This window comes from Rhea pennata, chromosome 20, assembly GCF_028389875.1.
Source record: "Rhea pennata isolate bPtePen1 chromosome 20, bPtePen1.pri, whole genome shotgun sequence".
Lineage (NCBI taxonomy): Eukaryota > Metazoa > Chordata > Aves > Rheiformes > Rheidae > Rhea > Rhea pennata.
Genome location: NC_084682.1, coordinates 1,043,388 through 1,064,949, shown reverse-complemented (window position 1 = coordinate 1,064,949; position 21,562 = coordinate 1,043,388). Strand labels below are relative to the sequence as shown.

The following is a 21,562-nucleotide window of genomic DNA, read 5'->3' as shown; positions in this document are numbered from 1 at the left end:
CTGATTTCCCCCCTTATCCTCTCCCAGCATAGAAAGTAAAGTTTTAAGGCTTTAAGATGCAAAAGGTCTAAAGCCCTTAGTTTGTTCTGCTCTATTTCTGTTATTCTTTGGTAGCTAAATGTGTGGGATTGTTATTTTTTGTAGGGTAAAGTATTTCCAAAGCTTCGAAAACGAAACAGCAACAAATCAGTGGACCTAGAAGAAGTGCCAGTTGAAGACAGTGCTACAGACTATGTGTTCAGAATTATCTATCCAGGACACAAGCATGATAACAGTAAGTGCTTTTGTTGTTCGGCTTTGTTAAAAAACAACTAAGAAAACCTTGAAGTAATATCCTGGGAAATAACTGAAGATAGCAGACGAGCCAGGTTTTTGTAGAAAAAAATCTACCACAGAATTTCATTGTTGGATAACTGTGATCAACAGGTATAGCTTACTATATTTTTCCTTAATGCAGTTAAACTTTCATTATATTAGTGAAAATGGAGTGGAGGGGGGAATCTTAATTTACATTTACTCTGTGTTTCGCAGAGGAATTTTTTAAAATACTCCCCTGGGCTTGCAAACTGAGACTAAAAGCAAAAAGATTGTGTTTGACTAGCCAAGAGCAGTTTTGCTCACAAGTGAGGATGGTTTTTATTGGCCATGCTGCTTGCTCATAATGTTGCTATTAGAAAAAAACAAACAAAAAAACCCATGAACTGGACCATTAAAGTACCCTGAGAACTCTCTGAGCTGAGTTTTCTTGGCTTGGAAGCAAGAACTTAACAATGGATAAATAAAGCCCTTCCCAGGCAACTAAATGAATTCCCAAGTACCAAACCACCTCATGTCATCAGTGAATCTAAATTCCTTACATGCAAGAAGGCATTTGAGCTAGTTCTCAAACAGCATGTTCAGTTTTATTCCCCTTGGCAAATAAGCAAGTAAGAATTTACCAGCCAAATCAAGCCCTAAATTTTACAGGGGATTTGGCTTTACTGTTCCTATTGGGATTTAATACAGCTGAAAGAGCAGAAATCTCAGCTAAACCCTCCTTACCCCAGGGATTGAACCACATTGGTGGCCATGCTTTATTAGGGCTTCTGAGTTTGTACAGGTAAGTTTTCGTGCTCACGCGCACCTGCACGCAGACAGACACACGCACCCCGCCAAAGCATGTTTGCCATTTGCCTAAGTCAAGGGGACCGCAGATTCTGTGGGCGCACTCAGCACAGACCTGCCTGCTGAGTGCAAGACATAGCTGGCTTCTGCCTTGTGCTTCCTTAGAGATAGACGTGTACCATGCATGTTTGCAGTGCCAGACAGAGTTGGGGACCAGACTGTTTCCTGCTCAGATGCACCTGGCACAGGTATCAGAGTAGAAAAGAGACCACAGCATTGATTTGAGCATGGTGAAGGAGGGAAGCTAGTTGCAGCCATGAATTCCCACTGAGTTTTGCTAAAAAGCATACTCACCTAGTGCAGGCTGGCACTGGTACCTTTCTCCATTGCCATGATGTGACGTTTGTGCACTGGGAACACAGCCCATGCACAGTCAAAAGCTAGCCTGTGTTTGGTGGAGCATGTTTTTCTGTAAGAAACTCATCTTTCCTACCCGCTTGCACAGGAGCTTGTGCCCTCAAGAAGAGGGCAGGATTCAACTCCTTTTGTCTTTGCTGAACGTGTCCTTTTGAGCTTTCCCACAGAACCAAGTTCTCTCTTCTTATGCTCCTCTTTCACTATTTTCTTTGAGCAGTAACTATTAACTACCACCACTTAGCTGCCAGCCGCTCTGCCTCTGTTGACGATGATGAGGAGGAGGAAGATAAGCTACACGCAATGCTATCAATGATCTGCTCTCGGAACCTCACAGCTCCTAATAGGATGAAAGGTTTTTATCCTCCTCCCCCTGTGTCCCAGAGCTCTATTGCAGCTCGTTCCACTAAAGCATACAACAGTGTTGGCATTATTCTGGGCAAAAACATTTCACTTCCACCTTGAGATCAAAAGACGTAGTGGAATGTGTAGAGAGGCTGGGAATATGCTTGCAATCCATGGAAAGTGGAAATAGCAACACCTTCCCTTGAGTGTGTGTGCTGCTGAACAAACCTTCTCTCCTTCCAGACACTTCCTGTCCCCATCTTCATAAAAGGTGGATTCTAGAGCATATTCACAAAGGAGAGTGAGGGACTGTAACAGGCCTTTGTATTCTTCCTCCATGAGTTATGTGTACATTGTAACAGACTGGAAAGAGCAGCCATGTATCAGAAAAGGTCAGAGGCATATTGTTACAGCAGTAATAGTACAATGTGCTGGGCAAGATCAGGAATGGAGTATGCCTATGCAGACAGAATAGGGAGGACAGAAGTGTAGTGAATATAATTTGAGCCCTGGGATGGTGCAAGTATACATACTTCCACACCCTGGATAACTCCACAATGGACTAGCAGAGTGCAGAGAAGATGGTACAGAAATCAATGTCTTTTGTGGTCAGGTACTTTCATTCTACCTCTTGTACATAGGCTAGGTGGGTTGTGATGATTAGCTGCAAGATTCTCTATTCCCTAAAAATCTGTCATCTCATTCTTTTCCTAAAGCAATTCATAACTGATACATTAAATTGCACCTCTCAAGAAGTGGATTACTAGCAAGCATTCAGGATCTAACAGTGTAGTTCTGGAGACTGTTAAGTCCTTCCTTTCTCAAAAGACGAAGTTGAATGGTGTATAAAATAATCCACTCAGCAGGGCAAAACTCTCACAGATAGCTAGTATTCTAAGACTTGCAGTTAATTAGAAGACAGCAAGGGAATGTCCAGGCCCATCCACTACTTCAGCTGAAATCCTTCCCTCCTCCAGGCTTACCAGTTACTGCACAGTTTCCATACCAACAGCCTTGATATCTTTTGAGTGAATGTGACAGATCTGGCGTACTCCTGTTAAAGTCAAAAGAACAGCCTCTGCCTCCTCCTGATAACTGGAGTGTAGCAGCAGGATCAGGAGCTTCTCTGTATACCAACAGACTGTAAAGTAGCTGTCTGGAGTTGGACATCTGCAGAGGAAATAGAGAGGAGAGCTACTGCTTACAAGTTGGTTTGTCTGTATTTTTGATTCATTGCTTTAGCGGGAACATGTTTTTTCTGGTGCTTCTGTTCCCTAACATCTCAAATTTGCAAAAGCATAATATATCTGGAATCAAGATAAGACACTCTCATACCTTGAAATACAACAATAAGGAGTTTAGTTCCAAATGGATATTATCTCTTGTCTGGTGAAACTGGCTGTAGGAGAGAAAAGTTGCCCTGCATCTGTTTAGTGCTTAAGTTCTGTTTAGACAGGATATGAACCTGTTCGGAGAAATCCTTCTCATTTCTCATAAATTGCCCACATGCTTATCCCAGTGTAGTAACCCCTAACTACTGATAAAGCCCAGCCCAAGTTAATAAAGAGTTCTTGCAAGGTATGGATGGGAGGAAATTTGGAAATGCAGTATTTCTTGTGAAAAAAGGTACTATTTCAGGAAGTTCTTATATGTCTTAAGCAATCATTTCTCATATGGATGGTAACAGAAAAGGAGGAGGTCTGACACTGCCACATATACAAGTATGAGGCTAATGCTGTAATCTAAAACATAATGAACACAATTTAGTCTTTAGTCAGGTAATGAAAATATTAAATCATCCTGCTATACCAGCTGTCAGAAATCTGACTTTCTTTTTTTCTTAAGGTAACAGTATATAGGATTATGTCTGCTATTTGAGTAATGATTCTTGTTGGTGATTGGCTGTTTTCTGTCAGCGGCATCCCTTTTAAATAATGACAACACTGTTGTAGCAGGTTTGCTAGCCATTTGCTTTTACATTTTGCAACATGCCTGACTTTTGCATGTAGCTAAAGTTACAGATAACACCACTACAATTAAATAAAAGATGCTGTTCACTCTAATTCTTCACTAATTCAGGTACCTTTCATCTGAATCTTTAGGTTCTGTGGGGTTCTTTCCTTGTTTCTTTAAAAAGAAAAACCTAAACAAAACTGAAAAACCCACTTTTCTTGTCTGTAGAGGGGAGGCAAAAATAATGATCTAAAAATGTTTGTCCGATGGTTTTTATCTGAACCAAACAAGAAGCTGTAATAAATACTGGGTCATTCAGCTCCTTCCTGAAGAATTAAGGTGAAGAGCATTTTTGCATCGCACTTTGTTTTGTGAAGTGAAATACACATGACTGCTTCCGCATGAGCCTGTGCTTTTTTCTGTTAACAACTGTTCTTACTCTACTCCTTCCTCATCTATGCCCACTTTCTAATAAGCACTACTAAAATGCTTTATGCTACCTTGATTTAAAATGCATGAGATGGTTTGGATTTGCCCCTACCGCCCAACTTATGTATGTTTTAAAAGCACGGCCCAGGGGACTGGATTTTCCTTACAAATGTTAATTTAGTGGCATCTAGTATTATGGCATTTGCCTTAATTTTAATCATGGGTGAGCTGAAAGGCCAGTTATTTATTATAAAACAAAAACCCAAAAGCTCAAATGCCAGCTGTGAAAAGTGAAGAGTTGAAGCCAAGCTTTCTAAAGACAACTGGTGATTTTTGAGAGGTGCCTTACTGAAACAAGTTAAAAAGCAAATAGATTAGATGAAGCAGACATAACTCAGGAAGCTGCACTGTACTGTTGGATCACATCTTCCTCCAGAGTATCTTGCTTTTACAAACGTACTGTTGACTTCAGTAGGACTTCAAATACCCTTCTGCACTAAATATTTTAGGATCTGGTTCTAAGTAAGCATCTAAAGAAGCATCTTTTGAAAATAACGGAGTCAATTTTACTTCATTTCTTTTCTGCTAAACTTTCACTCTAGCTGGACTAGCAGTTAAATGACTGATCTAGGAATTGCAAAGTGAAATTCTAAGACGTGTATTAAATAGAAGGTCAGGTTAGATGATCTGTTCTGGCCATAAACAACATTACCATGGCATTATACAAGAACCTGTTTTAATTGTTGTTACAGCACCCTTTTCTCTGTTATCTTAAAACGTGGTCTGGGCTGTGCATGTGGAAAAAAGGAGAAAATGGTGAAGGGATTTGACTCAAGTGACCATGCCTAGCATGTGGCTGGTTTAGATGTTGTGAGAGCAGTATTTCTGAGGTAACTAGGACTGTGCTCTCACTTTTCTGGAATCAAGGTTTAGAGCCTGCTGATAAGTAAAGCATGAAGCCATTGGGATGCTCAGAAGGAAGAGGGGGAAAGGAAGAAAAAAAGTTGATGGCCTGCTGTTTTTCTTTCTGCAGACACCAGTGAAATGATAGAGATGCAAGGCTTTGGGGCAAACTTGCTTTCATGGCAGTTGGAGCATTGTAGCCAAGGCTCCTCATGTCTCTCCTGCTCAACAGGCAGTTCTCCATATGATATACCCAACTGTTGCAACTGCATCCATGATAGGTAAGCAAGCTGTGCAGAGAGCTTACCTGGGAAGCTTTGTGCATGTCACAGTTGAAAGACAGTGAGCATTTACTGGTTGCAGCACCAGAGACAAAGAACAGCAATTTTCAAATAGTATCTCAACACAAAGCAAGGGAGTTATACAGTAAGAAATTGAGTTTATTTTAAAAAAGCCATTACTCTGTTTTCCTATCCCTTCTGCTCTTAAGTCACACTTTGATAGAAAAATTGCAACCAGTTCTTTTGTCTAGTTTAATACAATTCAGTTCTGGAAGCAATTTATTTGATGATAACAGCACATCATAAACAATCACAATGATGGGCAACAACTCATCTAATTTGACAAGGACCTTTAAAATACACCTGTAGCAGTTGTAGCTAAATGCACAAGACTAACATGGTTTAGGCCAAAATGCTCATGGGAAAATGTTTTTTGAAAGTACAGTTTTCCATTATTGTTGTCCTTTAGCTAAATAAAACTTGGCACAAGGAAAGAATTAGTATGTGTGAAAAATATGGATCAAGCATACAATTCATGGTGGTCTTTGTCTATCTGAACTATCATGCTCCTGTTAACGTATCTCCGCAGAACTCCATTAAAGATGTTGTGCGAAAGCATGAAGAGGCAAATAGTTTCCAGAGCTTTTTATGGATGTAAGTGAAGCTTCTTATATCCAGCCCTTGTGGTATCTACATGCTTATTGAAAAGGCCATGGGTATCAGGCCATGTTTGTTTTATAAAGCTGCCCAAACCCAAATTTATTGTTGGCTGTTATCTTCACCAAATGAGTCATATCAGTTCAGGACACTAGGGTGATCATGACCCATGTATTGAACTTCATAATTCCAGTATTTGTGACTTTCGTGTAAGCAACTGATGCTTAGTGAAGATACAATGTAACTGTATGTTGCAATGTAATACTCTACTTGTTTTTTCTTGTTTGTGTAAGATTAAATTCATCTTTGGCTCCATTGCAATTCTTCATTTTTATACAGTACAAATGCAAGCTACTTTCATATAGGAATAATAGTGGCAGGTTTAAAATGCCATAGCTTCATCTTCAAAAAGGAACTGCTGATATTACATAGATTGCTCACTTATAAAATCTTGCCTCTTCCCTTCCACAACCACAGGGCTTGCTTACTGCCGCCATTTGTCAACAGTGCGAACACATCTATCTGCACTTGTGAATCACACTATTATTCCACCTGATAAACCAGCCAGTGCTTCAGGAGGCCTTACTAAAGAGGTCTGGAGCAAGTATCAGAAGGACAAGAAGGTAAGTAAGAGAATACCTTTATGAGTATTGAGTAAGCTCCAACATGCTGTTGTAGCAAGCACAGTATTCCTTAGAATTGAGACTGTGAATCATTAATGGTGCTATCTAGTCTTTCTTGGGTGGTCTCCAGTGAAAATGAATTGATTCTTACAGTCTCCTTTCCTTTGCACGAGCAAATGGTCTCACTGGAACTCTGATCTATGTAAAATTAGATTATTTTCATGGGAGATATTACAACTTTCTATATTAGACTGGATTTGAGTTAGGGCCTTAAAAAGACCCTACATAAAATTACAAAAGTTTAGAGCCCTGTGTATTTCACTGTCTTTGTACTTGGAATTAAATGTATTTGATTATTCCTGAGGAAAGTAAAGATATATTACCTTCACATACCTCTTTCTCCTGACTGCTGTAGAATTACAAGGAACTGGAATTACTAAGAAGAGTTTACTATGGTGGGGTACAGCATGAGATTCGAAAGGAGGTTTGGCCATTCTTGCTAGGTCACTATAAATTCGGCATGGCCAAAAAGGAAATGGATCAGGTAAGTTCAACTTTCCAGAGATCTGAGTTACATCTGCAGAGTGGGTTTTCTTTTCTAAATAGCAGGTGTTGGTATTTATTATTAATTAATATACCTAAGGGAAAATGCTATTGAAAACAAGTGACATCGGCTAGTAGATGGATATGAATCCCTTGCTACTTATCATCTTTTAAAATCATTAAAAAGAAGTTCCTTACTAAGTCAGGACACCTACATTCAGCCTTCACTTGTGACGTGCTTGCTCTGAGTAAACCCTGTTTTCCTACATTCTTCATTTATAAAATGGGGATGACGGTGACATTTTGATATTAGTTTGAGAAATTTCTCTTTTATATGTGTTGGCTGAGTTATACTTTAAATGCTGTTTGATATACTACTCTATATGGTAGCACGTTTGCATGTTTGGACTTCTCTTGGAGCTGTTTGAACATTCCAGATGTATCTTCTGAAGTGCGCTAGGAGTTACTGTCTAGATGCTAAAAATACCCAAAGGAAGGTTTAGTTTGTAAGTTCATTAGGCTTTTCCTAGACATAGGCTTTTCCTAGACATATGTAAGATGTGCATTTTTAAAACACAAGATGCAGTTTCAGATGATGCATTTTTCCTCTTAATATCTTGCATGCTGCTGCTAACAATCAATAAATGATTTCCTATGTTATGTCACAGCCCTATTTCACAGAGTTGGAAATTTGACATTAAGTATATAGTGTCCATTAATGAAACCACAATTTACCTGTATACCAGTTACGTTAATATTATTTACCTTTATTAATTATTTATAGCAGTACCAACTTTTTACTTATTTGTTGTATGTTTTCATTTGTTGTAATTAATTTGTTGTAATTTTTAAGGGGAAAAGCCTTGATAATAAACCAGGCCTGTAACAAACAGATAAAACCAGATATAGAGAGACACTGGGAAGAACAGGGCAGACAATCATGCCTTCACTCAGTAAAGCTTACTGAACAGAAACTCAATGTAGACATAAGCTAGAGTGCTGGAAAAAACACAGCAATACTCCCATTCCTTACTCCCATATGCTTTCTCTAAGCATCAACTGGGCTGGATGAGCCTTTACCTGATTCAATATAGCTGTTTTTATGATTGTTCTATGGCATTTTTATCACAGTACTGAGCCTAGGCTAATATATTACCCTCAAGTGAAGCTTAATAGGCCCAGATTCATACTGTAGTGCAGCTTTAGAGCTAATTCACATGTGGAGCAAGAAATTAAGTGTAGGCCTACTGTGATGAGCAGATCAGATAGTGCCAACCTTGGTTTAGGTCTCCTGCAGTCCTTGGGCTCATGTGTACTGGGAATGTCAGTCTGCTATTAGATACTCTAATATTGCTTCTAGTCTCACTCTGTTGACTTGTTGAGGAGAGCGAGGTTCTCCTTTTCAGTCTTAAGACTACAGCAGGACACTGCCCTGTGGGTAAGCTCTGGATTTGTATGGCAATAAAACATTGCTTTTGACTATTAAGAATTGCCCAAAATTTTGCTGGACTGTCTAGAACAGTAATGAGATTTGTTCTGGAATGCAATTAACTCATTAATCTGCTCTCCTGATTGTGTTATTGCCAGGGAGGTAGCACTCGTGCAGTGGCTGATCTTGTTCTGGAACAGATTAAATGGATGAGGAGTGGTTTGTATATCAAAACCAGAGCACTTGGCATTTGCTTACTCCCAATTATTTTATATCCTAGGAAGCCTATGAACAGCTGCAGATCACAAAGGCAGCCTGGCTTAGAGCCTTCCAGTTGAAAAATTGGCTTCTAAACCATGGGCATTCTTCTTTCCTAATGCAATTTATCTTGTTTTCCTCTTCATAAAACTGTTTTGAGCACAGATGGAAAAATACACCCCTTAACTGTTCAGACTGGGTCACAGTCCAAATTCTTCAGCTTTAATCCAGTTGCCTTTGAAGGTGTGTCAGTGTTTTCTTCCTTAATGTGTAATCTGGATATAATGTGTATAGCAAGAACATTCTACTGAGCACTGCTTAGGCAGCTTCCTGCCCTCCCAAGATGCCAATGCTGGTAGAAGAAGAGCACTTCTGAAACCACCTAGGGCAGTAAGTCCTATGGATTATCTTATCTCCTGAAGGCCAGGCAAACTGCTTAAGAGGAGAAGTGAATCCTGATATCCAGCCAGGCTGATACACTGCAATAGGCCTGCTGGCAGATACGTCTGTTCTAGAGAAGTCCTTGTCTCATCATCTCTTTTGTGCATACAATACAAGCTGAGACAAGAAGTGCTTCTAGGGCATTGTGTGGGCTTCTTCATTAACTCTTCCTGCCTTGGTGAAAAAGATATGACCCTTTTAAATACTTCTATAAAGTTAATTCAGAGCTTCAGCTGCAATGATCTGGCTAAACTGCAGCACCTCCTGATGCAGTTTGAATTTATTACATTTGCGTTTGGTGCTCCATTCATTATACTTTTTTATTATTATTAATATTTCCAAGAAATACTGGATATTAAGAGCTTTTTTGCTATAGATTGCATTTTGCTGTCTGTGTTCTCCACAGGAATATGAACCATCAGATTTATGACCTATGTGTAGAAATAGATAGTCTGGAATTAGACACTCTTAGAGCAGAAGATTGGAGCAACAACTCATGGATTCTAGCCCCAGTTTCAAAGGGCGCACGCGCACACACAGACACACACACATCCCCCTAGAACATAAGAGTTTTGTCAAGAAGAGAAAACTTGAGTCTATTTGTACAATAGGAATTACGCTAAATTCAAAAAGGCATGTGGCAAGGCATAAAACAACTGGTCTGCAGAATATAAGCTCCTTTAGGCTATTTTCCCTTGGTTTGTACCATACTAACACAGGGGTGTTCCCAACCTTGCCTAGAGTTCCTGTGAACTACTCAACACCAGTAGTAAATAACAATAATAACTGACTCCTCAAAGAAATATGCTGTTGGACTCTAAATAAAAGCTTCTAATTGAATGTAAGAGTATACTAAACGAACAAGATGAGAACAGTTATATCATTAGTACGTATGGGAAACTTCTAATGTCCTTAACTGAAGTCAACATGGATGATTTATCATCTTTTTCTTCTGATGATATTTTTGCAGTCATCCATCAGTATCTGGGGCACTCCCAAACATGGCTGCACTCCAGCCTTCCACTAACTGTTGTATTGTGATTTATAATTCCACAGCTATTTCAAGTGACAAATAGTCTGTAGCTTTTAGCATGAATGCTCTGGTAGCAACTCCAGTCCTCATAGAATGGTAAGATTGGAAGGGATCTCTGGAGATCATCTAGTCCAACCCTCAGCATAGCCCAGACGGGGACTGAACCCATGACCTCGGCATAAGCAGCACCATGCTCTAACCAGCTGAGCTAAACCAGTCAGCAGAGTCCAGAGCCTGGAGCCAGCTCACACGTGTGTTTTCTTTTCAGCTCTTGACAAGTGACAAAGCAGTAAAATTACTACATGTCCCTTAATAGCCCAAAGGGATTTTCTGTATTTGTCTTTCAACAGAAGAAGCCAGCAGTGGCAAAAATCTATTTTATTACTATGGGAACAAGAGTGGTTTCCACAGCATCTGGCTATGTGCAGTGCAGACATAAGACTGGGCTATGTGAGCTGGTATTTCTATTGTTCAGGAGTCTCTCATGTATAAACTGATATCTATAAATATGTGACTTGTACTTCATTACAAGGGCTTATGTTAAAGATGGAATAGCGAAGGCGCTGAGAAGAAAGTTTAATGAAAATAGGAATAATCCAATTAGAGCTAGCCGTTGCTCCATCGGATTGCATCTGACTTCTATGTGAGTTTTCAAAAGTAAGCCACTAACATATTTTGTTCTTTCCTGAACAATGCGAAGTGCTGCTCATAACAAACACACAAACTTACATGAATCTTTTCTGCCCTCTACAGTGATAATTTATACCCTGCAGTCAATGTCCAACTGTCCATTCCTTTGCAACGTCTTACTCTTCCAGTCATTATGTTTTCTAGTTACAGTGATTTCTGCTCTAGCAAGAGGGCTTCAGGATGCTTCAGGTTTCCAGTTTGAGCCATTACACTTGTTTTATTCCTTCCTCTCCTGGCTTCCACACACCTTTTAATGCCATCTCTCAAGAAGGACTAGTACTTCAGTATCTATCTGTCTGCAGGTGGATGAAGACATTGCTCTCCGGTATCAGAAGGTCATGGCTGAGTGGAAAGCCTGTGAGATCATTGTAAAGCAGCGAGAGAAAGAATCACATTCTGCCACAATGGCAAAATTTTCATCAGGCAGCAGCATTGATAGCCATGTCCAGCGACTGATTCACAGGGACTCTACCATCAGCAATGATGTAAGTACTCCATTCTCATTCACTGATACAGTGCAGACAGTGCAGGAGTCTTAGTATTTGCACAGGCACAGCCCAGAGAAGCAGAGACTTTGGTTAGAAGCAGACACAGTTCTGTCAGTCTGGAGCTACTTGAATCCTTGAGAGAATTTGGATCTATATACCCTCTATCTTATAGCTAAAAATGAGCCTGTATTTTGTGTAATCTCTAGCAGTTCTTAATCAGGACATGCCTAAAGGGCTTTAAGGTTCACCAACTACAGAAGATCCTTCTCTCAACAGTAAAATAGCTTCACAGACTCTTACTTGTAGGTCCTTTATTCAAATCTAGCATAGATTAAAAGATTGCTACTGTGAAAGCATATTTTTGATTCTGTCTTGTCCTTGATAGAGAGATTGGGTGCTCTTACTTTGGAAGAGGGGATCTTTGTCAATCGAGGGCAAGATGTTAAGCACTAGACAGACAGACTGAATTAACCCCTTTGTAATTTGTGTAACAAAGATAGAGATCTATAAATTAGAGTCACATAGTTGGACAGAAGAGTTGGTGTGTGGAGACTGGCATTTCCATTGCCAAAAATGTCTCTGGACATTCATTACTTATGCAGACTTTGGACACTTAACCAACTAATTTCACTAAGACAACAGAAAATACACCTTGAAATAGTTCAATAAAGATGTCTTAGCAAGAGAAGAGAGAAGGTAGTTGCACAGTGCAAAGAACATGAAGGCTGGTATTGACTTTAAACAACAGTTATTGAACTGGATTGTCTGAGGCCTCAGGTATGTTGGCCGCTTTCAAAAGTATCATACAATGACCAGATATTCTTAGAGCTGGTCTTAGGGAGGGAAGCTTGGCTGCTTTCCAAGGAACTTCTAATTGAAGAAAGAGGGAGACCTCATAATAGGAGACTGCTGTAAGCCCGTAAATTGGTGGTATCTTTAGATCTAGAGTTTCATAGTAAAGATTGGGAGCTCCCAGCTGTTTGCATGTAGAGAAGCTCTATTAATCAGTGATCTTGTGCACTGAAGTAACATAGTTACTTTTCTCCTCATGTTTGGAAGTTTGTTTCCTAAATTAATGTTTTCTGTTTCTTCTCCCTCCCCTGCTTTCTTTGAACATCCCTTTCCCCCAAGGTCTTTATATCTGTAGATGAAATGGACTCAGCAGAGCGAGACACAAAAGGTCAGGATGACCCCACTTTCACTGTTGTGTCTGTAGACACACCAGCAGCAGTAGCTGCCGTAGAGCAGCAGTCTGTAGAGTTTGACTCTCCTGATTCTGGGCTACCATCCTCTCGGAACTACTCTGTGGCCTCTGGCATTCTGTCCAGTATTGATGATGGGCAGAGTGTCTCTTTTGAAGATGGGGCTGAAGAAGAAGCTAGCACCGACTTGGAAAGAACTGATGTAGACACAGCACATGTGCAGAAAGCCAAGTCAGGTGTACTGGAGTCTCAGGATTCTGTATCTGAAGAGCAGCTGTGTTCCCAGGTGGATTATTTAATGGATGTTGCTTCTGTCTGTGCTGCATCCTACACAGTAGGTCACGACATATGTATCATCATCTCTCTGCAGAGCACTGTTTTTCTAGCAGACTTGCACTTTTTCAGATAGGATTTAATGAAACAAAATCGCAAACTAAACTACAGGCAGTGGGAGGATAACTGAGGATCTTTGTATCCAAATCTGTTCATCTGGATTTTGAGCTAAACTGGAAATAAGATAGCAGGAAAATTTTGGGCCCTTTTTGAATGGGAAGGCAAGGAGAAGAATGTGAGTACAGTTCTAGTAGCTAAAAATTTCCAAAGTAAGGAGGGGGACACTACTTGTAAGAATTTGGTGTCATTTAATTCAATTTGAAACCCCTGTTTAATCAAATTGAACCAAAACCCTAAATCTAGATCTAAGACTCCATGGTATCTATGATTACTACTGCTGTCAACAAATCAGTAATTGGGTTTTTGCCTCTAGTTCTCTGTGGGAGTTGTTCCACTGTTAATAACACTTTGCAAAGAGAACAGACTTGGAACACATGCCAGTAAAAATATGTGTGTTTTACTTGGTATTTTTGACAGTGGTTGAGTAGTTTGATGCTCACATATGTCCACAGTATAATTGTACATATATATTGAAGTACTATAGCACTGCTGTACATGGAAGGTCAGGTACATTTAATTTAAACAAATCCCTATGGTGCTAATGTGATTAATGAAAGTTATATCTTGGAACAGATTCACCGTTTGTTCAAAATTTTATTTTATAAAGGTGGTAAAGCTGTTTCTGGTTTGCTAGTAGATATTCTCTTTTAATGCCATCCAGGTAGACATTGGGCTGGAATCCACTTGCAGTTGTGGAGGGAGTAAAAAGGCATGAGCCCTGGTCTGGCTTCAGCTATGGTGATAAAATTATCTAAAAATGTTTTTCAGGATACTTTACAAAAGATTTAGTAGCCAGCCTCTTACTTCACCTATTTTTTATTTGAACAGCAGATCTGACTTAAGCTTTTCTTTTCTAGATAGAATTATTGGACACTGTTGCCTTAAATTTGCACAGAATTGATAAAGATGTCCAGAGATGTGATCGGAATTACTGGTATTTTACTGCTGATAACCTGGAAAAACTCCGAAATGTCATGTGCAGGTAATATAGCTTGTAAACCTAAACAGCATTTCACACTTCTGTCATAATCTGCAAACTATAATATTAAAATAATAATCTTTGTAAAAGTTCTCCCTTCAGGAAAGAGAGAAAGGGTAATTAGAAATGAACTTAGAAGAAGAAGGAACAGATGGTATGGTAGGGCAGATAGTATGATACGTGGTCCAAAGTATGGAATGCAGATCTGAGAGATTCTACTTCAGGAGACAGATGCCGTCAGTCACCTTGAGCTATGATGTTAGTGTGTTATTAGCTGTGGTTTCCTACTCATGAGAATAATATATACATGCTCTAATAGGGTGCTATAAAGATGACAATAATTCTGAGGTGCTCAAATATATTGTTTAGGGACATCTACTAAGTAGGCAGAAAGGTTACATTTTCAGACCAAATTCACCAACATCTTTGTCCACTGAGACCAGTTGGTATCAATAAAAGACTGTTACACTTTTAGGAATGTAAATTGCCATGAGGGCTGTTCAGCTAAACACACTTAAAGCTCAAAGTTCCATAGACTTTGCCACTTGGAAAAGATACTAAAATTCCACTTGGGGAAAACAAAGAAATAAACAAAACAGGATATCTTTTAAAAATCTTGGCCTTTGTTCCACAGACTAAGTTGTATACTTTCCTTCACTGTTTTTTTTCACAAACTATTGATTTCCAAGTTTTTTGTCTAAAATGTTCCTCTCTAGCCAAGCAAAAAACAATACAGGGTTGTGAGACCTCTGGAACTGGAAGGAGCAAAAAGTTGTGAGAGAGAGACTTACAATAATTGCTTAAAATTTCAACTCACCTAATCATATTAGACTTCAATACAATACTTAGCTTTAGAGGAACAGGAAGAAAAAAGTTCAGTATCAGTTAACTCATCTTGTAAGTAGACAGTTGACAGCATTCTTTTTACTCCTTCCACAACATATGAAGAGCCCATAACAAGAGTTGCATTACAAGAGATATTCCTGCCTTAAGTGCTACCCCATGCTCCTGGTGAATTGTTTACAGGGCCTTTAGAAATTATCATAAAAAAGTTGTCTGAAATACTTGTCCTTTTGTACTAATGTGCAGGAAGATTTGCATTGTCTAAGTTCTCTAAGCTTTTTAGCTTATCTTCTGCAAAAATCTAGGACAAAATAAGAGTTTCCAAAAAGAGCTGGTTTTTAGAAGACAAACTTACGTTTTTGAGGCAAGCATGCAGCAAAGTGGTTTTTAATATTAAGCATCCTATTAACTCTTCTGTTTTCCTCCTTCTGCAGTTATGTTTGGGAGCACCTAGAAGTTGGTTATGTTCAAGGCATGTGTGACCTCCTAGCTCCTCTGATGGTTATACTTGATAATGGTAAGAAAGCTTTTCTTTTGGAACACCTTGACATCTTTTAGGGAGGTCTTTTTTAGAAATGCTGTTTCAGAAGAAGTTGTATTTGTTACACCAAAGCTAGCTCACCAGGAAAGGCAAACCTGCAGCTCTTGATTCATGTTTGCTTTACATGTGGCTGTTTAGAAGTGGCTAACAGAAGTATCTCAGGGATTCCCTGCTTGCTCACTGACTTCCAGATTAAATTTTACTAAATTTGTAAAATAGCTATGTTCTCAGAGTTGCTGAAGCTGTAAACTCAACCTCAAGTTGGGTTCTTTTGGAACATAATTAGTAAGAGAAGGTCCAGAGTTAGGTTCTGTGTTCCATTTCATCTAAATACTGGTCACAGGGATAGGGAACTTCAAAGGGGAAAAAACTATTTTTCCCTTGCCCTGCAGTGCATTGCTTTGTCAGGGAAGTCCCACGTTTCGCAACACTGAAGCGTTCTGCATTGTATCTGCAGATCAACTGGCTTACAGCTGCTTCAGCCACCTCATGAAGAGGATGAGCCAGAACTTCCCCAATGGAGGTGCTATGGATGCACATTTTGCCAACATGCGATCCCTAATCCAAGTGAGTCTTTTTGAACCTTATTTGAGGGAAGATGAGGTTGTGACAGGCTTAGAACTAGCTTCATGCCACAGGGATGGGCAGGAACTCCAATTACTGGGGTAATACACAGTCAGTGTATATTACAAAAGTTCAGTTCACCTTGACAGATAAAAACCTCCAAACCTGCTACCTCCACTATACCAGCTACACAACATAATGATTCGCATTTATGGCTCAGTCCAGCTCCAACTGAAGTCAACGGGAAATAGCAGTAAGATTCAGTCTTATGTTGCTTTTTGGTAGAGGAAATATGGATTTTTGTGGCACAAACTTGATTTCTTATGGGCTCAAATAGACCATAGCTATACTTGTATTCACGTAGAATGCCTGCTAAAGGGTTTGTTTGGATAGATTTAAGGTTTGGGTATTCCACTTCAGAGCGCACTAGGCAGGTGTATAAGACTAGAATAAAGAAGGATGAGAACACTCAGTGATAGCCATTATTTCTAGACTTCTGGCTTGACTAGCAGCTTTGTGTGATGCTGAGTACTCATTTGACTTGTAAGATAGATGCATGCTCTCTCCACCCACACCTGGAAAAAAAATCAAATCCATTTAGAGTGCGTGCTTGCCCTAGTGTGCACAACCACACTTGATGCTTTTGAGCTTAGTCACTTTTTTTATCCAGCTGAGTTCAAATATAGGGGACTGATAATTATGGTCTTTTCAGGTGTAGAAACAATTCAACAAGACAAATCTCAGATCTAATTACTTTGTAAGTACTTCTGTTGTATTTACTATGCAGCTATGATGGTGTGGCTACCATACTTACAAGCACAACTTTATAGAGCAAGGACATGGATTTATTAAGAGTTAAATTCCAGCAGATTGCTTGACACTGCTCCTTATCTTGCTGATGGGTATCTTCAGCCAGTTGAAAAACAGTACCTACTAACTGCTGTTAAATTATCCCACTTGTAAAGTATCTATGTGATAATGTTACATTGCAAGAAGAGTGCTTCCAGCTAGTTGTACGAGTTTAATTATTATTTGAAATCAGCTCGAGTGCAATTTGGAGTGCAGTGTGTGTGATTATCAGTTGCTGCTGAAGTAGATTCTAATCCTGTAATTGCATTTATGTGAGTATATCCCTTTGTATCTAACATGCCATTGCCACCTCCTAGTTTGGGTGACAAGAGAAGTCAGGTTTGGTATAAAAGGACGAATATGGATACTGGTCCTGGGCAGTTTAAAATCAGCCCTTTGTTAGTGCTACAAGACATTTTTCTACATATCAGTGTTCTCAGAGATCTTTTGATTCCTATAAAAGGAGTTATAGCTATATGCAAAATATGAGTATTTTGTCCAAGAATCTCAAGGTTAGACTGTCACTAGATTTTTATAGGGTGAGTTGTAAAATTAGCTCTTAGCTTGAAAATGATTCAAAAGTTCATGGTACAGTAAGAGCTGTAGTTTTGGGCATAACATGCAATATTTTTTCATAATGTCCATTGATCATTTCTGTGGGTTCGTGGGACAAAATTCTATCTATGTTATGCCATTCACATGAATACATGCAAGAATTAAGTCATTGTTTTGTTGAGAGCTTAAGTAACCACAGGAGGGATAAGTCTCAATCTGTGCCATCCATTGCCAGGACGTACACACAGTAAAGCAATACAGTTCTCAGTTTCAGGCTTGTCTGTTCAGAGCTGTGCTCCATATACTGCTAGCAGTCTCTTTTAATTATTCACTTGTCAACCTGTGGTTAACAGCTAATCCAAACACAATAAAAGCTGTCCTGTTTGGTTTGGTGTGACAAATCAGACATACGGTTCTTGCTTTATTTCTATTTTTTTTTAAGGACTTTGGTTTTATGGGTGGCCTATTAAGCAGAAGTGAAAATAGAGGTCAGTTAAATGAAGAAGATGGCCAGCATGACAAATGCAAGCAGCACACAGAGCTGCAATGTTGCTGTTGAATGGCAAGGTTGTAGGAGGATGCCACATACTAAGCAGTGCTTATCCACCAGCCCTTAGGATAACATCTGTGAGGAATGACTATAGGTGTACTTCCACATTGTAGGACATCCACCAGACAACCAGCAAGTAATTGTTCAGTTTTAGAGATTTCACGCTGCAATGTAGAACTGTGCCATTGCTCATTAGAATTACAAACCTACTGTTAAAAAGTCTTTCTCCCTCCTTTCTCCACGTAAATGGAATTCAGTCTTGCACTCTAGCGCCAAGTTACAATCAGAGATTAGAGGTGGGAAGATCAAAATTTGTTGCCTGTTAAAATCATTAGGAGCTATAATTTGTTGCTTGGAACTTTAATGTCACAGTTCAGATTGACTGCTGTACCTGCACAGCAGTAACCACTCACCTTATCAGTGCCCTGTGTCAGGGCACCCACACCACAGGTATTTTGCAAACATGTAATAAAAGGCCAGATTTGTGCCAAGCAGCTGCTCTGACTAACTGCTGGATCAAGTAATGAAGAAGCAGCATAGAAGTTTACCAGTCTCCAACACCTTTGATTTGGCTGCTCTCAGACTAGATATTGATATCTGATGTTTTTCATTTTAGATTCTAGACTCAGAGCTTTTTGAATTGATGCACCAGAATGGAGATTACACTCACTTTTACTTCTGCTATCGCTGGTTCCTGCTTGACTTTAAAAGAGGTAATAATGTTCTATGCCTATAATCTAGAGTTGTGCAAAACTGTGAACAGCTCTCTGTTTCAGTTTAAATGTCTGGATAATGAGTAGTATCAAGGCTCACAGAGAGTTTGTAAGAAAACTAATGCATCTCTCAAAGATGAACTGGAACAAAATCAAAACTTAGAAGAGTGATTGACTTGGTATCATGTTCTTGAGCAAACAGGCATTTGCACTGAGTGGAAACTTGGCTCCAACTGCATTATCATGAATCTACAAACAGCCACTTGAATATAAGGAGCAGCTCAGCAATAGTTCAGGAAATGTTATATTTTGCTGAACAATGTACTCGGTTATATACTGTGGGAGCACCTAGGACTCCTCCTCCCTCCCCTCCAATATGTAATAGCAGCAGTTGCTTGTAATCATTGGTTAAAGTGTTTTTGGAGAGGGACCCAACATGTTCTCTGGAAGATCAGAAGCTCCTCTGAAGTATAGATCAATTTGCCAGAACATTTAAAGACCTCCCTCTCAGACACCTGAAGGTACAAAGGTGATAGAGGGAGAAGATGCACACCCATCAGCTATTTACTACAAAAAACTATCAGTGAGATGGGTGAAGGAATTGGGACTGTATCATTAATCCTCTACCTACTGCTCCACTGCAAATTTCCTGTTCCCCAAATCCTGATCCCCTGGACCTCACTGTCAAAGACTGTGCAGAAGATCAGCCCAGATGTATCAAAAAGGTGAAGCTTCCATAGGTGATACCTGAATTGCAGCATGTGTAGGCATAATCTATACATATCCTCTATACAATTAACTGTTTGCAGCTAAAAATAGCACAGCCTTTGCCCTCATAGGTTCACTGCAAAGCCAAGAAGGGGCCCTGGAAATGCATTCAGATTTGCAGCCTATCCTAGGATAAACTGGGGTACATGTGCTGCTATGACATGTTCATTGTAGTTTAGGCATCTTCTCTGGGATCGGGTGTAAACACTGTACCTGCCTTCTCTTTCTTTTAAACCTAATTCTGTTTATTAGTAATGCTGCCATACTTGCACAGATAAGTACAAAGATTTGGCCTGGAGGAGAAGGGGAGAGGAAAAGAAGGCATTGTCAAGTACTATTCATTTCTGCATAAGGCCTGTAAGACATTAGCTAGAGGGGGGGGAAATGGTCAATTTGAATAATCAGATGCTCTTGTAATGTTTATTCCCATTCAGAATTGTTGTACGAGGATGTATTTACAGTGTGGGAAGTTATTTGGGCAGCAAAGCACATCTCTTCAGAACATTTTGTCCTTTTCATTGCCTTAGCACTTGTGGAGGTTTATCGAGAGATTATCCGTGATAACAACATGGACTTCACTGATATCATCAAGTTTTTTAATGGTAAGAAACTTTCAAGAAAGTCATTTTGATAAAAAAGTGGACAACCAGAGTTTGCTTCTCCCCCCTTACTATGACAAGCTGCCTGCAGCTTTGCAGTTCTTGCTCTCATGACATAGATCAGTAGGCACCAGTCATCCAGGTGCTGCATTTCGGGATACTTGGCACTTGCTGCCAGACAAGCCCCTGGTCGTGAAGCTGGGCGTCTCTTACTCCTTCAGTCACATTGCCTTCCATGTAGATGAAGAGTCCAGTTTCTCACATTCTTCCTGAAGGTCTGACTTGGCACATACAAAGAACAATATCTTGAGAGCTACGTGGACCATAGAAGATGGTAGATCTTCTATGATCAGGCAAATTCTAGCTCTTCTTATAGTTACCACTTGCTTCTCAGACACTCCAACAATAGTCCCTGCCTAGAGAGACATCTCTTGATCAAGTTGCATTCTCTATCTTTACATTTTTGAGAACCCCAGAGGGCTGTTCACAAGCATGTGTGGGTACAGAACCCTCTATTCCTGTTCTCTGATTATAGGACACTGGGATTTCCTGCAGCGTAAGAACTGAAAACAAAAGGATTGGATATTGATACTAAGACTTATGGACTTGTATCGTTAAAGGATTCATTAACTTACTCTGTCTTTAATTCTACAATACTATATCCCTGCAATGATTTTGGATTGCTTCTAATGTTGCACTGATTAAATAATGCTAATGCTCCATTAATATTAATGTTAGGGCAGAAACGTTTTTGAAGCTGACTGTTAAGAATGTTTGTCTGTGTCTTTTAGAAATGGCAGAGCATCATAACGCCCAGGAAATTCTGAGGATAGCAAGAGACCTTGTCTACAAAGTGCAGACACTGATTGAAAATAAGTGATAATGAGCAGACTGTCATTGTGGCCTTGTTGTGAGCTATGGGATGGAGCACTTCTTGCACTGTAACTTCAAAATGTTGTTTTAATTGCATCTTCCATATAATGTAATAAATATTTAAGAAATTTGTAAAAGACTTTTAAAAATGGAGCTTTTCCTTCACCAGATAAAGTTTGTGTTTGATAGGCCTTGTTACACTTGCTTTGTATTTCAAGACAAAAATCTTTTTGCATTCTCTTATTTCCGTTTATCTAGAAGACTGTCTATCTATGCGTTTGTAATGTTATTGACCTGACATGCTGGAATATTCATATTTTGACTTACTGCACCTTTAATACCCTGGATGCACACTTTGTGCTCTGTCAGAACTTTCCATGGAGTTAAGGCCCGATCCAGTACTCTCAAGTGTTGCAAGCATTGAATTGGGACTCAGTGGCTACTCTTTGAAAATGCAAGAGAATGCATATGCAGCTCCTGTT

At 39.5% G+C, this 21,562-nt stretch overlaps 1 protein-coding gene across 8 annotated transcripts in view; it reads left to right on the top strand.

Moving 5' to 3' along the window:
• The window catches only part of SGSM2 (small G protein signaling modulator 2), a 66,763-nt gene extending 45,495 nt beyond the window's left edge, over nucleotides 1-21,268 (top strand). For 2 of the 8 annotated variants that reach the window (XM_062592552.1, XM_062592551.1), the window contains exons 11-24: nucleotides 145-274; nucleotides 1,739-1,873; nucleotides 5,279-5,429; nucleotides 6,019-6,083; nucleotides 6,564-6,709; nucleotides 7,125-7,253; nucleotides 11,406-11,588; nucleotides 12,723-13,127; nucleotides 14,104-14,228; nucleotides 15,503-15,585; nucleotides 16,067-16,176; nucleotides 18,744-18,840; nucleotides 20,043-20,210; nucleotides 20,999-21,268. In XM_062592552.1, coding sequence (XP_062448536.1) covers nucleotides 145-274; nucleotides 1,739-1,873; nucleotides 5,279-5,429; nucleotides 6,019-6,083; nucleotides 6,564-6,709; nucleotides 7,125-7,253; nucleotides 11,406-11,588; nucleotides 12,723-13,127; nucleotides 14,104-14,228; nucleotides 15,503-15,585; nucleotides 16,067-16,176; nucleotides 18,744-18,840; nucleotides 20,043-20,210; nucleotides 20,999-21,087 — 2,016 coding nt within the window. In that variant the 3' untranslated portion in view covers nucleotides 21,088-21,268. Of the gene's footprint in view, nucleotides 1-144; nucleotides 275-1,738; nucleotides 1,874-5,278; nucleotides 5,430-6,018; nucleotides 6,084-6,563; nucleotides 6,710-7,124; nucleotides 7,254-11,405; nucleotides 11,589-12,722; nucleotides 13,128-14,103; nucleotides 14,229-15,502; nucleotides 15,586-16,066; nucleotides 16,177-16,885; nucleotides 16,931-18,743; nucleotides 18,841-20,042; nucleotides 20,211-20,998 lie in introns of those variants that run through there. The other 6 variants (XM_062592558.1, XM_062592557.1, XM_062592553.1 and 3 more) reach the window with 5 other exon arrangements.
• The last annotated feature ends 294 nt before the right edge of the window (nucleotides 21,269-21,562 follow it).